Source organism: Miniopterus schreibersii (assembly GCF_964146895.1).
Source record: "Miniopterus schreibersii genome assembly, chromosome: 2".
NCBI lineage: Eukaryota > Metazoa > Chordata > Mammalia > Chiroptera > Miniopteridae > Miniopterus > Miniopterus schreibersii.
In genome coordinates this window covers 155904163-155916934 of record NC_138102.1, presented here as the reverse complement: position 1 = coordinate 155916934, position 12772 = coordinate 155904163, and the positions used below count along the sequence as shown (strand labels likewise).

The 12772-nt window shown below is 40.8% G+C and overlaps 1 protein-coding gene across 2 annotated transcripts in view; it reads left to right on the top strand.

The window, feature by feature from the left end:
- The first annotated feature begins 834 nt into the window (after positions 1–834).
- Positions 835–12772, top strand: part of SSPN (sarcospan) — a 31223-nt gene continuing 19285 nt past the window's right edge. The window contains exons 1-2 of one of the 2 annotated variants that reach the window (XM_081128207.1): positions 1230–1289; positions 11645–11727. Coding sequence is in view for 1 of the 2 variants with exons in the window: in XM_081128206.1 (XP_080984332.1) it covers positions 1011–1289 (279 nt within the window). In the remaining variant the exon portion in view is untranslated. Of the gene's footprint in view, positions 1290–11644; positions 11728–12772 lie in introns of both variants that reach the window. The other variant, XM_081128206.1, reaches the window with a different exon arrangement.

The following is a 12772-nucleotide window of genomic DNA, read 5'->3' as shown; positions in this document are numbered from 1 at the left end:
TTCTAGCATCTAGGCAACATCACTTATTTTTTAATACAGCTTCCTGAATGTTAAAATGACCATAGCAATGTAGTATATAAATACTCCAAAGTGAGGGGATCTTTTCTTAGTGGTTTCACGGAAATTCTAAGTGCTACTGAGAAGTATGTGGGAATAAGAGTGACCAGTTTTATTGATCAGTTCTGTGACTTTGGGGAGGGACGAAATTCTATCTTGAACATCCTTATATGGTTGCACACTGTAGGTGCTTTAAAAAGACCTAACATGTAGACTGAGACAAACTGCACAAGTCCCCCTAGGCACTGCTGTGGAAATTAGTGAAGACTGGCTGGGGACTTCATAAAAACGATGAAAGGAGCTTTTAAAAACAAATACATGTGAGAGAGTTCACAATTAGCCCAGCATCTCTATAAACAGCTATTTCCAAAGCAAATACCTCAATGGGAAAAAATACCTTTGTCAGTTGGATTGCAGGATTTAAAAAGAGCTTATGCCTTTGTTGGAAAATAAACAATTTAGCTTCTGGAAACGACTTCACAGCTTGGAGCCCAGCAATGCTTATTTTAGATTAAATTGTCTATTAATTAAACTGAAATGATTTAAACATTCATCACCTTGCATTGCACCTCTCACAAAACAAAAAATAACAACCCTGGGGTTTGGAGTGAGGACAACACACACCCTCCCCTCCCCCGCCCCAAACAGCCAGCCTGATGCAAGCGCCCAGGATTTAAAACGCCCAGCGACCCGCGCGGGCTTCCAAGGGCTTTTGGCGAACGCCGCCCGTGCGCCCGGCGGGCGCTGCGTCCCGGCGCGTTGGCAGTAGGCGACCCCCCTCGACTCCCCCTCCGCCGAGGGCCTCCGGTGGCCTTTGGAGGCTCCGCGAGCCGCTCCAAATGTTTTCCATATTTGTTCAGCCTCCGTAATTCGAATACCAGGGCCGGCTGGGCCCGCCTAGCGCCGCGCCCGGGGCCCAGCGCGCGGGACTCGCGCCCGCCCACGCAGCCGCCATGGGCAAGGACGAGCAGCCGCGGGGCCAGCGGAGGCAGGGGGGGCCGCCGGCCGCGGACGCCGCCGGGCCCGACGACATGGGGCCGAAGAAGGGCAAGGGGGCCCCCAAGGAGTGCGGGGAGGAGGAGCCCCGGACGTGCTGCGGCTGCCGGTTCCCGCTGCTGCTCGCCCTGCTGCAGCTGGCCCTGGGCATCGCCGTGACCGTGGTGGGCTTTCTCATGGCGAGCATCAGCCCCTCCCTGCTAGTCAGGGACACTCCATTTTGGGCTGGGATCATTGTAAGCATCCAGTCTGTCTTGCCTGAGCGCGTGTGCCGCATGGCCGAGTCACACTAACCCAGCTGCATGCGCCCTTCCCCGGCTCCACTCTAACTCGCGCTCTGCTCGGGGACGGCGCCCGCCTCACTTGGTGTGCCCCGGGGCCAGGCGGGGCGCCCCCTCTCCTGCTTGTTGCTCCCAACGCCTCCGATGGGCCTGACCCTAAACGCGCCCGGAGCTGGGGCGGCCGGTCAAGGCTGCTTGTTTTGGTGAAATTGCACAGCCGCCGTACCAGCAGCAGATTCACTTGGGCTTTCCCCTTACCCTGGTCCCTGGACCCCGCCCTTGTCCCTAAATAAGGAACAAACAGTGAAGTGGCTCATCTTGGTAAAAGTAGGTTAGGAAAAATCTTGTCCTTGGAGTTCCCCTATTGGTTAGTAGGGATTTTATTCTTCACATTTGAAGTTCCGTTTGTAATTCTTACAAAATGAGGGTCTAAAGCAGGAGTCACCAATACAGCAAGCACCACCTTAATCAGCTGGAGGCTAAAGTGGGATAAACTCAGAGCTCTGGCCGTGGCAGAAGTTTATTTGGGACTCTGCTAATGGATGGACTGTTCTAAGCAGAACACTGCTCAGCTGTTGTGAGTGTTGAGATGCACAGCATACTTGGCTTAATTAAATGGATTTTTTGATGTGAAGTGGATGCCATTTATTGAGCACCTACTGTGTGCCTGCCCTGCCAGAGGCCTTACATATATTTTTTTCTAATTCCCACATCACCCTTATGGGATACTTCTTATTCCATTTCTCAAATGAGAGAACCGAGGGCAGACTCACCCAGAATCATGAGTTGGCAAAGTTGGCAAATTAGCCAAGTTGATTCCTTTTTGCACCAAACTACATCTGCGCTTTCCTCCTGCAGCCACACTGCCACCACATTTGGTTTGTAATTTTAATATAAATTTTTGCCTGTAGAGTCTGATTTGTTTTTAAAAGCCTCTTCAGAATAAGGGCCTGGAATTATGAGAAATGCCCTATGTTGATTAACGTGGTATTTTTGTACAGAATGTAATTTTAATATTATGCTATATTATAGTGCCCTGTGGTTTACTAAGATCTCATTGATCTGTGAAACAACACTTTGAGTGGGAACTGTTTTTCCTCTTTGAACATGACGAAACAGATTGAGAGAAGTTAAATGACATTCTCAAGGTCCAGAGATTAAGAGTGGCAGAGTCAGGCGAGACTAGAATCACACTTCTGGCTCCTACTCTCATATTGCATCATTACTGCTATTACTGACCACAGGAGCTATAACTCATAGAGCAATCCTCAAAATAATTTCCTATCATGGCAGATGTTAAAAACAACTGATAAATATGCATCGAGGTAGGGCTTTCCTAATTAAGATTATTTGAGCTCACAAATTCTTGCAAAGCAATTTAAAACTTTTAATTTGTGTACTAAGGATTCCCACGAAATTATCATGATTGGAGTTTTCTAAATCAAGTGATTTTAAAAATAGCTTTCACTAAGATATACTGGGTATTTTAGTTACCCCAATGACTGTCAAGTTACTAGAGGGGGAAAATGGCTGTCCTTTAAGGCTAGGTGAATTAAAAGAAAAAAGGAATGAAACTCCTTCATTCAGTGGTTTTGAATATCATTTGTAAATGTGTTTTCTATCTTTTCTTTATTTCACCTTTTAAAGCCCAGTACCAAAAAAGCAAATTAGATGGGGGAAAAATTGTCTTAATGTTTAAGGCATGACCATACAAATCACGCAACTCTGAAATTTCAGGAGACCCTATTAGGAGTATCACATGGACACTGCCTGGGTGTGCTACAAAGAGCATTATCTATGGCCAGGTCTCTCTTCTTTCCAGTTTTCTAGTTTATACTGTAGGATTTACTTGAAGTTTTCTTGTAGTGATATCAGTATTTGTAGTCTTAAGTTTTCTTTAGAAAACTTAGAGTATCTTTGTAGAGCAGAGCAATTAACAGAGATGCCCTGAGACAAATGAGAAGGGTCTCTGAGGAGTGGGCCAAGGACAGACTCTCATCCCAGCTGGGCCAGAGCTGCAGGCCACGTGACGCTGCCTCCCACAGACGCTGTGCTTGTCCTCATCTCACTGTCTGTGGTTGCTGGTGGGGCACTCTTCCAAGCTTTCAGGGATGGGAAAAGACAGGGAAGCAAGATGGGGGAGGAAAGAAGCATGAACACTGCACCTGGTGTTGAGCCCAAGCTTCACTATTATTCTCTGAGAAACTTTGGGCAAACTACTTAACCTCTCTAGGTTTCCATTTTGTCACTGATGGAATCAGAATGGTAATAATAATTCCTACCTCTTAGGGTTGTCCTGAGAATTAATTAAGACATGTTCTAATACTTAGAACAGTGCTGGCTAATGGTTAAGTATCAGTGAATTAGCTCTTTTTATTAGCAATTAGTGAAGCAGTCATTGGTAGTGGCACTCTTCAAGTTAAAAGTGGCTCCGTTTTAGTTCTAGTCTTGCAGGACAGTCATTTTGGACTTGCTGCATTTCCCAGACCAGTTTGAACCCTGAAGGAAATATCAATTTGGCCATCTCACTTTTTCTGTCATGAGCAATCTTAGTGGTATTAGATTAATCCAGTACTTTCTGAATCTCTCTGGAGGTTTATAAAAATTAACTTGGAGGAAAGGGCCCCCCAAGATCATTTTACCTAGGACTATGGGGTGATTCTGGCCTGGTATATCCCCCAGGGAATACTGGAAAGTTTGCTCTGTTTAAGAGACCTGCTAGACCAAAGCGGGACAGGTGGATCCCTGGGCCTGAGGCAGAGTCAAATCCCCTTCTGGGATTTAGGCTGTATTCAAGCAGGGTCCACAGACTGATGCTCTCACCCCATCCACAACTTTGCATGCTTAACTTATGTTACTTATTCATTTGACAAGGGTTACTATCCCATGACCTTGGGATTTGGGCATTACCATGCCCATGACTGAATCTCGGTATATGGACAAACCCACTGAGGTGACTTCTGGTTGACCAATGTTTGGGTGACTTGACGAATATTTAGTGAATTTCTGGTTATAGATTGAAGAAGCCCTTGGCGATCTGTGATCAGAGAGTTTTGTCCAGTGAAACTTTAGGAAAACAAATAGGTTATTTCTTGCCTATCCATAAATATGACTTCCTCATATCAGAGAAATGACTGAAGTCTTTTTACTTCAGTTACAAAAGGTTCCTGTAAAGGAAAAAAAATAGAATGGAGCCATTATGGAGACTAAAGTAACCTTTCAAAGTGCCATTCTTCTCTCAAAATTCTTTATAAATGGCTTAAGGGTTGTAAGTCACACCACAATGACAATGCAAAGTGAAACAGGGTCTTTGAGGATGAGCCTGGCTAGAGGCAGGAGAACCTAAGTAGTAGAAGTTTGCTCTGCATTTTATTCTATCAGTGGCTTGAGTGCTGGGTCAAATAGGCATTTAAGGCATTTATCATTCCAGAATTCTTTCTGATGAAAAGTGAGTATGGATTGAAGGAATCTAAGAAATTGCAGCCTTTACTTACTTCTTATTCAAATGAATACAGTTTTGGTTTGGGTGAAGCCTAACATGTTTGAACTTAGGTTTACTTTTTTTCATTCAGGAACATTTGTTGGGGGTGTCCACTGTGCTAGGCATTAGTTGAAAAATAATGAATTACCTACCAGGAGGAGATCTCTAGAGATCCTGATGGACGTATGCCCTTACCATATATGACAGTAATGAATATTCCAATTAGAAAACTTAACCTACACAAATATTTTTAAAGCCCATTTACCTTTCAAAGCATTTCACTTACAGTGATTTATTTGCCTTGGCATTTCCACTTTGAAGTCAATTTAAGAGCAAACTCTTGTCTCTCATCCCCATTGGGGATGCTTAGTATTTGTTAGTTTCTTGGCCCTTATAGGAAATATTCCACTGGAAAATGGGGATTTCTATGCCTTGTTTTGGTTTTTAGCTTTCTTCATTCTCTCTGCATTGTTCCCATACTCCACCCAACTGGAATAAAAATCCTGATATATATATGCAACATTAATCACATCAAAAAGTTTAAGGAAAGGGCTTACAAGGAAGGGAAGAATATTTCCTGTCCTTAATGTCATTCATAAAACTCATCGTATGAATCTGTCATGATTAAGAGTCCTGTCAAGAATTTGACATATGTTAACTTACTCTAAGGAATTCAAAATGCAGATTTATTCAATTTTTAAAATCTATTTTTAATTTGACTTAATGGAAGGGAAAATTGGGTGGTTATTTATTTTAGAACAGAATATACCCTGAAATCCACAATTAGGTATATGACATATAGCAAGTAATTGGAACGGAGATTGTTATTATTATAATTTATAAGTAGAGAAATTATGACATAGTGATTTAGCTAAATGATTTGATCATGGTAATAAAAAGAAACTGGAAGTGAGGAAGGTTTGGCATTGGAGTTTTGGATAGACCCTAAAACAAGTCAAGAGCTAAAAATGGTATCAATTTTCTATATAGGTGTATTGACATTTGAGAAATTTAACCTGGGATTATTTTTTAGGAATACGTTGTGTAGTAATACATTATTTTTTATATTGGCATTTTAATGTGCTTTAAATATAATGTTGCACATATGATACCTCTGGGAAATAATTTTCATTACAGCAACTGCCATAGGATTGTTTGGCACTAACTCAATTTATTATAATCAATAATGGTAGGAAAATTATCTTATACATGAAGTCCTCCTACTAAGTATAAATGTAATATAATTGAATTAATTAAAATTTAAAAATTAAATTTAAAAAGTATATGAAAATAAAAGGGACTATTAATAAATTTGGTAACATGTTTCCTGAAAGAATATTAGGAATACGGAATAAAGAGTAAGGAAGGTTAAGACTGAACAAAATCATTTGGTGCTCAGAATATTAGAAGAAATATATTTTCCCCTTATGGTTAGACACATGCTAAGACAGATACACAAAGGCCATGAGAGAGGTGGTGCTTATATAAGGAAGAGGTTATCCCTGAACCTTCTTTCTCATTTTAAAATGAGGAGAGGAGGGGCAGGTCCTGATGTTTTCAGTCCACTAGTGTGGCTATATTCAACTCAGAAAGTCAGTCTCTGGAAACTTTTGACATGTCAATCATCATTTAGTTTTATTTATTTTTTTATCATAGAAATACTAGTGTATAGAATTTGTGGGTAATCCAGTTAAAATAGAGAAATGTATTCTCTTTAAGTATATTATATGTTCATAGGGCTACTGTGTATTTCCTGACACATAATGGGTACCTAAAAAGTGTGGAATGGAACTCATTTATTTATTCTATACTTGCCATTATCAGAGTTTCTGTTTGAACTTGTGAAAAGCATTTTTAAACTATGGTTTGCAGACAAATTTAAATTTATTGCTAGTATTTAAAAGAACTTTGAGGTAATAATGAGAAATCTTTTGGGGCCTGGCCGGGAGTGGCTCAGCAGTTGAGCATTGACCTGGGCTTTAGGAGATCACGGTTCGATTCCCGGTCAGGGCACATGCCTGGGTTGTGGGCTCGATCCCCAGTCGGGGACATGCAGGAGGCAGCCGATCAGTGATGACTCTGTCATCATTGATGTTTCAACTCTCTCTCTCCCTCTCCCTTCCTCTCTCTGAAATCAATAAAGAAATCTTTTGGGTTCCTGGGCCAGAAGTTTTCAGAACACATTAGATTAACATTGTAGAGATGTTTATTTCATGCTATAAAATGCCTGCGGGATTAAAAAAAAGGAGAAAACAAGATTATTTGACTATTTTACATTCCCCCAATTAAAATAAATTAGGGCAAATTAGGATTGATGTAACTGAACACTGAATGTTTTCCTTCAGCAAAGAAAGCAGTGACATAGGTTTTCCTATGTTCTAACAGTTTCATAGATTGCCAATATCATGCCCACTTTGAACAACTTCTGGGGATATGTATGCTTTCTAGACTGTTTCTTGCCGTTAGCCTTATCTGAGACATTTCTATGAAGGGTGTTCTTTAACTGGGTCAACCTGTCTGTGTCGTACACTGAAGGGTTGGCATCAGCATTAAAGGTTACACACAAGGGTATGTGAAGAGTTCAGTTGCATATTTCTATGTTGCTGTAGGACAGGAATGGAATCTCATCATTAAACTTTAATTAGATATCATTTCACTGCAAAATACAGTTCATTTTTAGGGCCCAGATCCTGGCAAACTAGAGAAATGCTGATCAAAAGAGCCCATCAAAATCTATAGCTGGATGGGACTTCATGATGTATTTTAACTCTGTAGTTTTTACTTCTTGTGAATATTCAAATCTAGGTTTATTGTAGTGAGTTCATAAGCTGAAGATGAACCTTTTTTTTTTTTTTTTTAAGAAGGATGTTGGCAATAGTATTTAAATCATACACTATATAAAAGCCTTTTTCAGAGGCACATCTTTCGAATGGTTTGGATGCCGCCTCAGATCTCAGTACGTTGATATAAGACTTGGCAGGAGTAACTGTCAGATGCCTGAGCAAGGCAGCTCACTCGATCACCCTGGTGCATTTTAAAATTCATATGTGGATAGCTACACATATGGCAATAAGCAAAATGCATTTTTCTCTCTTTCTTGGTCCGCTGCAGCACGTTCTGGTGAGGGCCTCTTCCTGGCTCGCGGAGGGTCATTTTCTCTCTGTGCGCTCACATGGCCTTTTGTCAGTGCCTGTGCTTGGAGAAAGGGAACCATCTCTTTCTCTTCTTGTAAGGCCACCAGTCCTATCAGATCAGGAGCCAGTCTTTATGATCTCACTTAACCTTAATTATCTCTTAAAATCCCATCTCCAAATTCATCCACTTTGGGGGTTAGGGCTTAAACATACGCATTTGTGAGGACACAGTTCAGTCCATAGCACTTGCAGTGAAGGATATAAATTCATACAACCGCCTCAGTGATTCTTAAGCTTGTTTGTCCGCTTATTCCTGAAGGCTCTGTGGTTTTCATGGAACAGCTAGAAGTCTGAATGCTTCTGATGAGAATTCTGAGCCAGTCAACTGACACGTGACGGTGCAGCGAGGCGGTGTGGCTCTGTGCTCATGCCAGTCCTGAAACTTACGGAGGCTGTTGTTTTTACTGCGTTTATAGATTGCTGCTTTTGTCAAATTTCTGTAAAAATAAAATACAGTAGGTGCAGCTAGTGAATACAATTCTAAGGGTAGCTTAGGCATTTCATTTGCTGCATTAGCTCTTTAAAGCTTCGGAACCACCATTTGATAAATCTCCTTCGTTTACTGGTCGGAGAATGATTTGCTGTCAGGTTCTAGCTGGATGACGCCTTGGCTTCTGAGGTGTGGAAATGAGGGTGGTTGGCTGAGTGGTGCTGGGGGGGATGCTCAGATGCTTAGCAATTAGAAGAGCTCTGTGTCCTCTGAGGGCAGTGATCTCATACTTGGTGTTTTTAGAACTCAAGGGAAGCCGCCTCCCAGGTCTTCTTTATAATATGCAGCCACTGTTTTGATTTCTGATGATGATCCTGAAAATTAGAGTCATACTCTTGGTTTTGTAGAATGGGCCAGAATAAAACCCTGGGGTGTTCCCACCTTGGGCCTCTTGATAACACATCTTCTAGTAGGAGCCTGATCCTCCTTGGTAGCCCCCACCTTTGGCAGACCTTCAAGGACTTCCGATAGGATCCCATTTGTCCTGCTTACACATTCTGCACTGGGCTTTGCTTTACTCTCTCAAGTGCTACACAAACCCTCACCATCCCAGAGGGAAAGACAAGAGGAGACTGACTAGAGTGCTCCAATATGCCTCTTTCAGTAGCTGGTCCAATCCCAGTTACAAAATGAGTGGCAAACAAAGGCACGGCTGGCATTCCAGAAGCACCCTATAGTATCTCCAGTTTGATTTTTGAGCAGACTTAAAGTTAATGCTCTTTAATGTTGCTAGAGCCTTATCCCCTGACTAACACAGCCATGAGTGTACTTCAGTGCTGGGTTTCCTGGGCGCTGGCAAAAGGCCAGCAACTGAGGGGATCTCAGAAGCACAGGGTTTGTTTGTAAATAAGCATTCTCAGATTCTGCTGAGAAGTTCTGCTGGGCCTGCTGCTGTTGGTGCAGAAGCAAGCAGCTCCCCGCCTGGCTGGGAGTGCCTGGGGCTGGAGAGGCTGTGAGAAAGCTTAAGGATGCTGTTTCAGTGGCATCCCACTCACTGCTGTTTTGAAAGTGTTAGACTGAGCATTCATGGTAATGAGCTGTGAAAGTCCCCTTTAGGATAGGTTATTATCAGGGCCTGTCTCAGGTGGAAGACGGTGACAGGTGACAAAGAAAAGGGGGGAATTGGGAATGTGTTAACAAGACCCTGACTAGGGAGAGAATTTTGGCTTTATTGGTGGGGCGTGGGGAGGAGAGACAAAACAAAACACTTTCCAGCTCCTTCTGAAGTATCAGGTGTGGTACACAGATCAGGCTATTAGGCTCAGGCTGAGCCCTGCCTCACACTTAGCTGTGCCAGGAAAGCTGCGAAGGAGGCCTTTTCCAAGACACGGGAAACAGCATTTCAGTCTTGATCGGTTCTGTTGGAGGGTGGAGGGTGCTGCTCAGTCAGGGAAAGCACAGGATGACTCTCCCCATCTTATTGCCTGGGTGGAGCACCGAAGGCACTGAGAGGGCAAACTAGGACTCCATAAGGTGAATACATCATAATCAATAAAAGATCATTTCTCCGTGACTGCATGTAGCTCCCAGACAGAATGTGACCGCTTTGTTCAACTTGAAATAAGTGTATTTCTCTCATGCTTTTGGCTAGTGAGATTCTGAACCAGAAGGATCTCACTCACTGGTTGGCTTTATCTCATAATCTATCTGTGAACGAGTAGTTTGGACGCCTATTAGAGGGCTTCGATCGGAGTTAAGAGCTTTGAGACCGAATATAATTTTTAAAATGAACATAGGGCGACCGTAACTATTGTTACAGAACCCTCGATAAATAATTCTCATTCAGGCACCGAATCTAGTGCGTCACAAATTTTTCCACCTCGAGACCTCCCTGAAGCCTCGCTCCCCTTGCCTCTGTCCTCACACACACATCACAAAAAGCTCAGTGTCTCGCTGGCCCATGTTGCCATGGAAGGGAAGCGGAGAAATGCTGGAGAGGCTGCGGGCTGCTCGGGGACACTGACCTCCTCGTGTTGAAAGGAACAAAACACTTTTCAAAGGAGAAATAATATTATATAGCCCTTATATCCTGTTTGGCTTTTAAATTGCTCTCAATTAGAAAGCCACTTGATAATATTTTGTAAAGGTTGAACAGGGTGGTTCTATCATTTATACTCCTGTTACAGTGTTATATAATTGAATTTATATTGATTTACTGTATAACTGCTATATGCTGTACTGTTTCCTGAGTTTTTATTTATTGTACTATTGCAGATATATGAACCAGGAGTATTAATGCAGAATTATCTCTGCAGCCATTTCTAAAGAGGGACTTAATTTAAGAACCTACTTTAGTATGCTTGAGTAATAAAATCCAGCCTATAACTATACCCCGTAGAGTAGACTAAACCCACATTTACATGATTCCTTTCCCTTCTGAGGACTTGAAAAATCCCACAGTGAAACAAATAAACTATAGGTTGTTTAGTTTCCCCACAAATAGGGAGCAGTTATACCCCTCTTGTTGATTCATGAGAAATGCTGGAACACAATCTTTGTTTCTCTTACATTCTTTGAAAATGGGTTATTTTGCCAAGTAGATATTTATAGCGCTTATTGACTATTAGTTTCTGATAAATCACCACAAGAGTGAGTTAGGCGGTTGATAAGAAATAAGACGCTATAAAAAAAAGAGTAATTACTAGTAAGACAGTAACTTTTCACATCTTAACCAGTCTCCCTTTGTCTTTCCATGTGTCCACCCAGTGCCCCCAGGAGCTCAGTGTCTGGGAGAAGATACACACCCAAAACTAATTACAATACAGTTTAAAAAAGCCAAGTGCTAAAGTGGTGCCCTGAAGAAAACAGCACAATGGAGAATGTAATTAACCCTGTCTGGGGAGGGTCAGAAAAAACAAGGTGGGGGGGGGCTGAAATTGTAGGAGGGGCTCCAGCTTTGGAGTAAAACAAATATAGGTAGACTCCTGGGTCTACCAATTTGTAGCTATTAAAAGAAATTGATTATGATTTTTATTTTCATTTTTGTGTGGGTTTGAATAAATATAGGCAATTCTATGATTATTTTTTAATTATGAAAATTTCCAAGTCTATAATAGCCTACGTAGAGAAAAATAAAACAACCTCTTACGTGCAGGTTTGTCAAGTTTACTATTTTGTCATAATTGCTTTTTTTTTTTTTTTTAAGAAAGAAAACATTACAACGCATCACAGTTGCCTTTGCCTGTTTCCCTTCTCAATTATATTCTGCTACCCTACTCTCCTCTGGAGGTATCAACTATCCTGAATTTGCTATTTATCATGCCTGTGCATATTTCCATATTTTTTAATTGGTATATATCCATAACCAATAACGAATATAGTTTTATATGTTTCAAATTGTACATAAATGATAGCATAATATTTTTGCTCAACATCGTATTTCAGATTATTCATAATAGTACATGGATACTATTTATTCATTATAAGAATATAGAAATATACAGCAATTCATTTATTCATTCTCTTGATGAAAATTTAGGTTGTTTTCAAAAGTAATTTTTGTTTTTTGCAATTACAAACAGTTTTGCAATGAACATTCTTTTCCATGGCTCCCGGTGCATATATTTAAAAGTTTCTTTAGGGCATGTTCCTAGAACTTTATTATTGAATAATGAGAGATAGGCATTTTCAACTTAATAGATATTGACAAATCAGTACCACAAATCCAAAGCTGCACTAATTTACACTCCCACGAGCAGTAAATCAGAGTTCCCACTGATCTACCTACTTGCCAACACTTGTAATGTCAGGCAATTTTAATCTTTGCCTGTTTTATTTGTGTGCAATGATATCTTGTTTTAATTTATGTTTTTCTGATTACTACGCAGGTTGAACATATTTTATATGCTTATTGGCCATTTTATTCTGTTTTCTATCATTTATTTATTCAACAAATATTTTCTATGGGTTGTTATCTCTAACTTATTGATTTATAAGATTTGTTATTTTTGTTACATTACCTTGGTTGTTTTAGGGACTGCAAATATCTTCTCCTAGTTGGTACCATGTCTTCTACTTTTTGTTTATGGTGCCTTTGCTGTGAAAAATATTTAATTTTAATGTATTCATGTTTATCAATCTTTTTATAGAATGTGCTTTGATATATTTTAAAGAAGTCTCTCCCTACTCTAAGGTCATAAAAATATTTTTCTGTATCATTTTCTTAAAGTGTTGAAGGTTTGCTTTTGTATTATATTTTCAAAGTGGTCTGATTTTTGGAAATGATGTGAGGTAGTGTCCATATTTTGTTTTGTTTTTCTTAAGGATTGTTAAT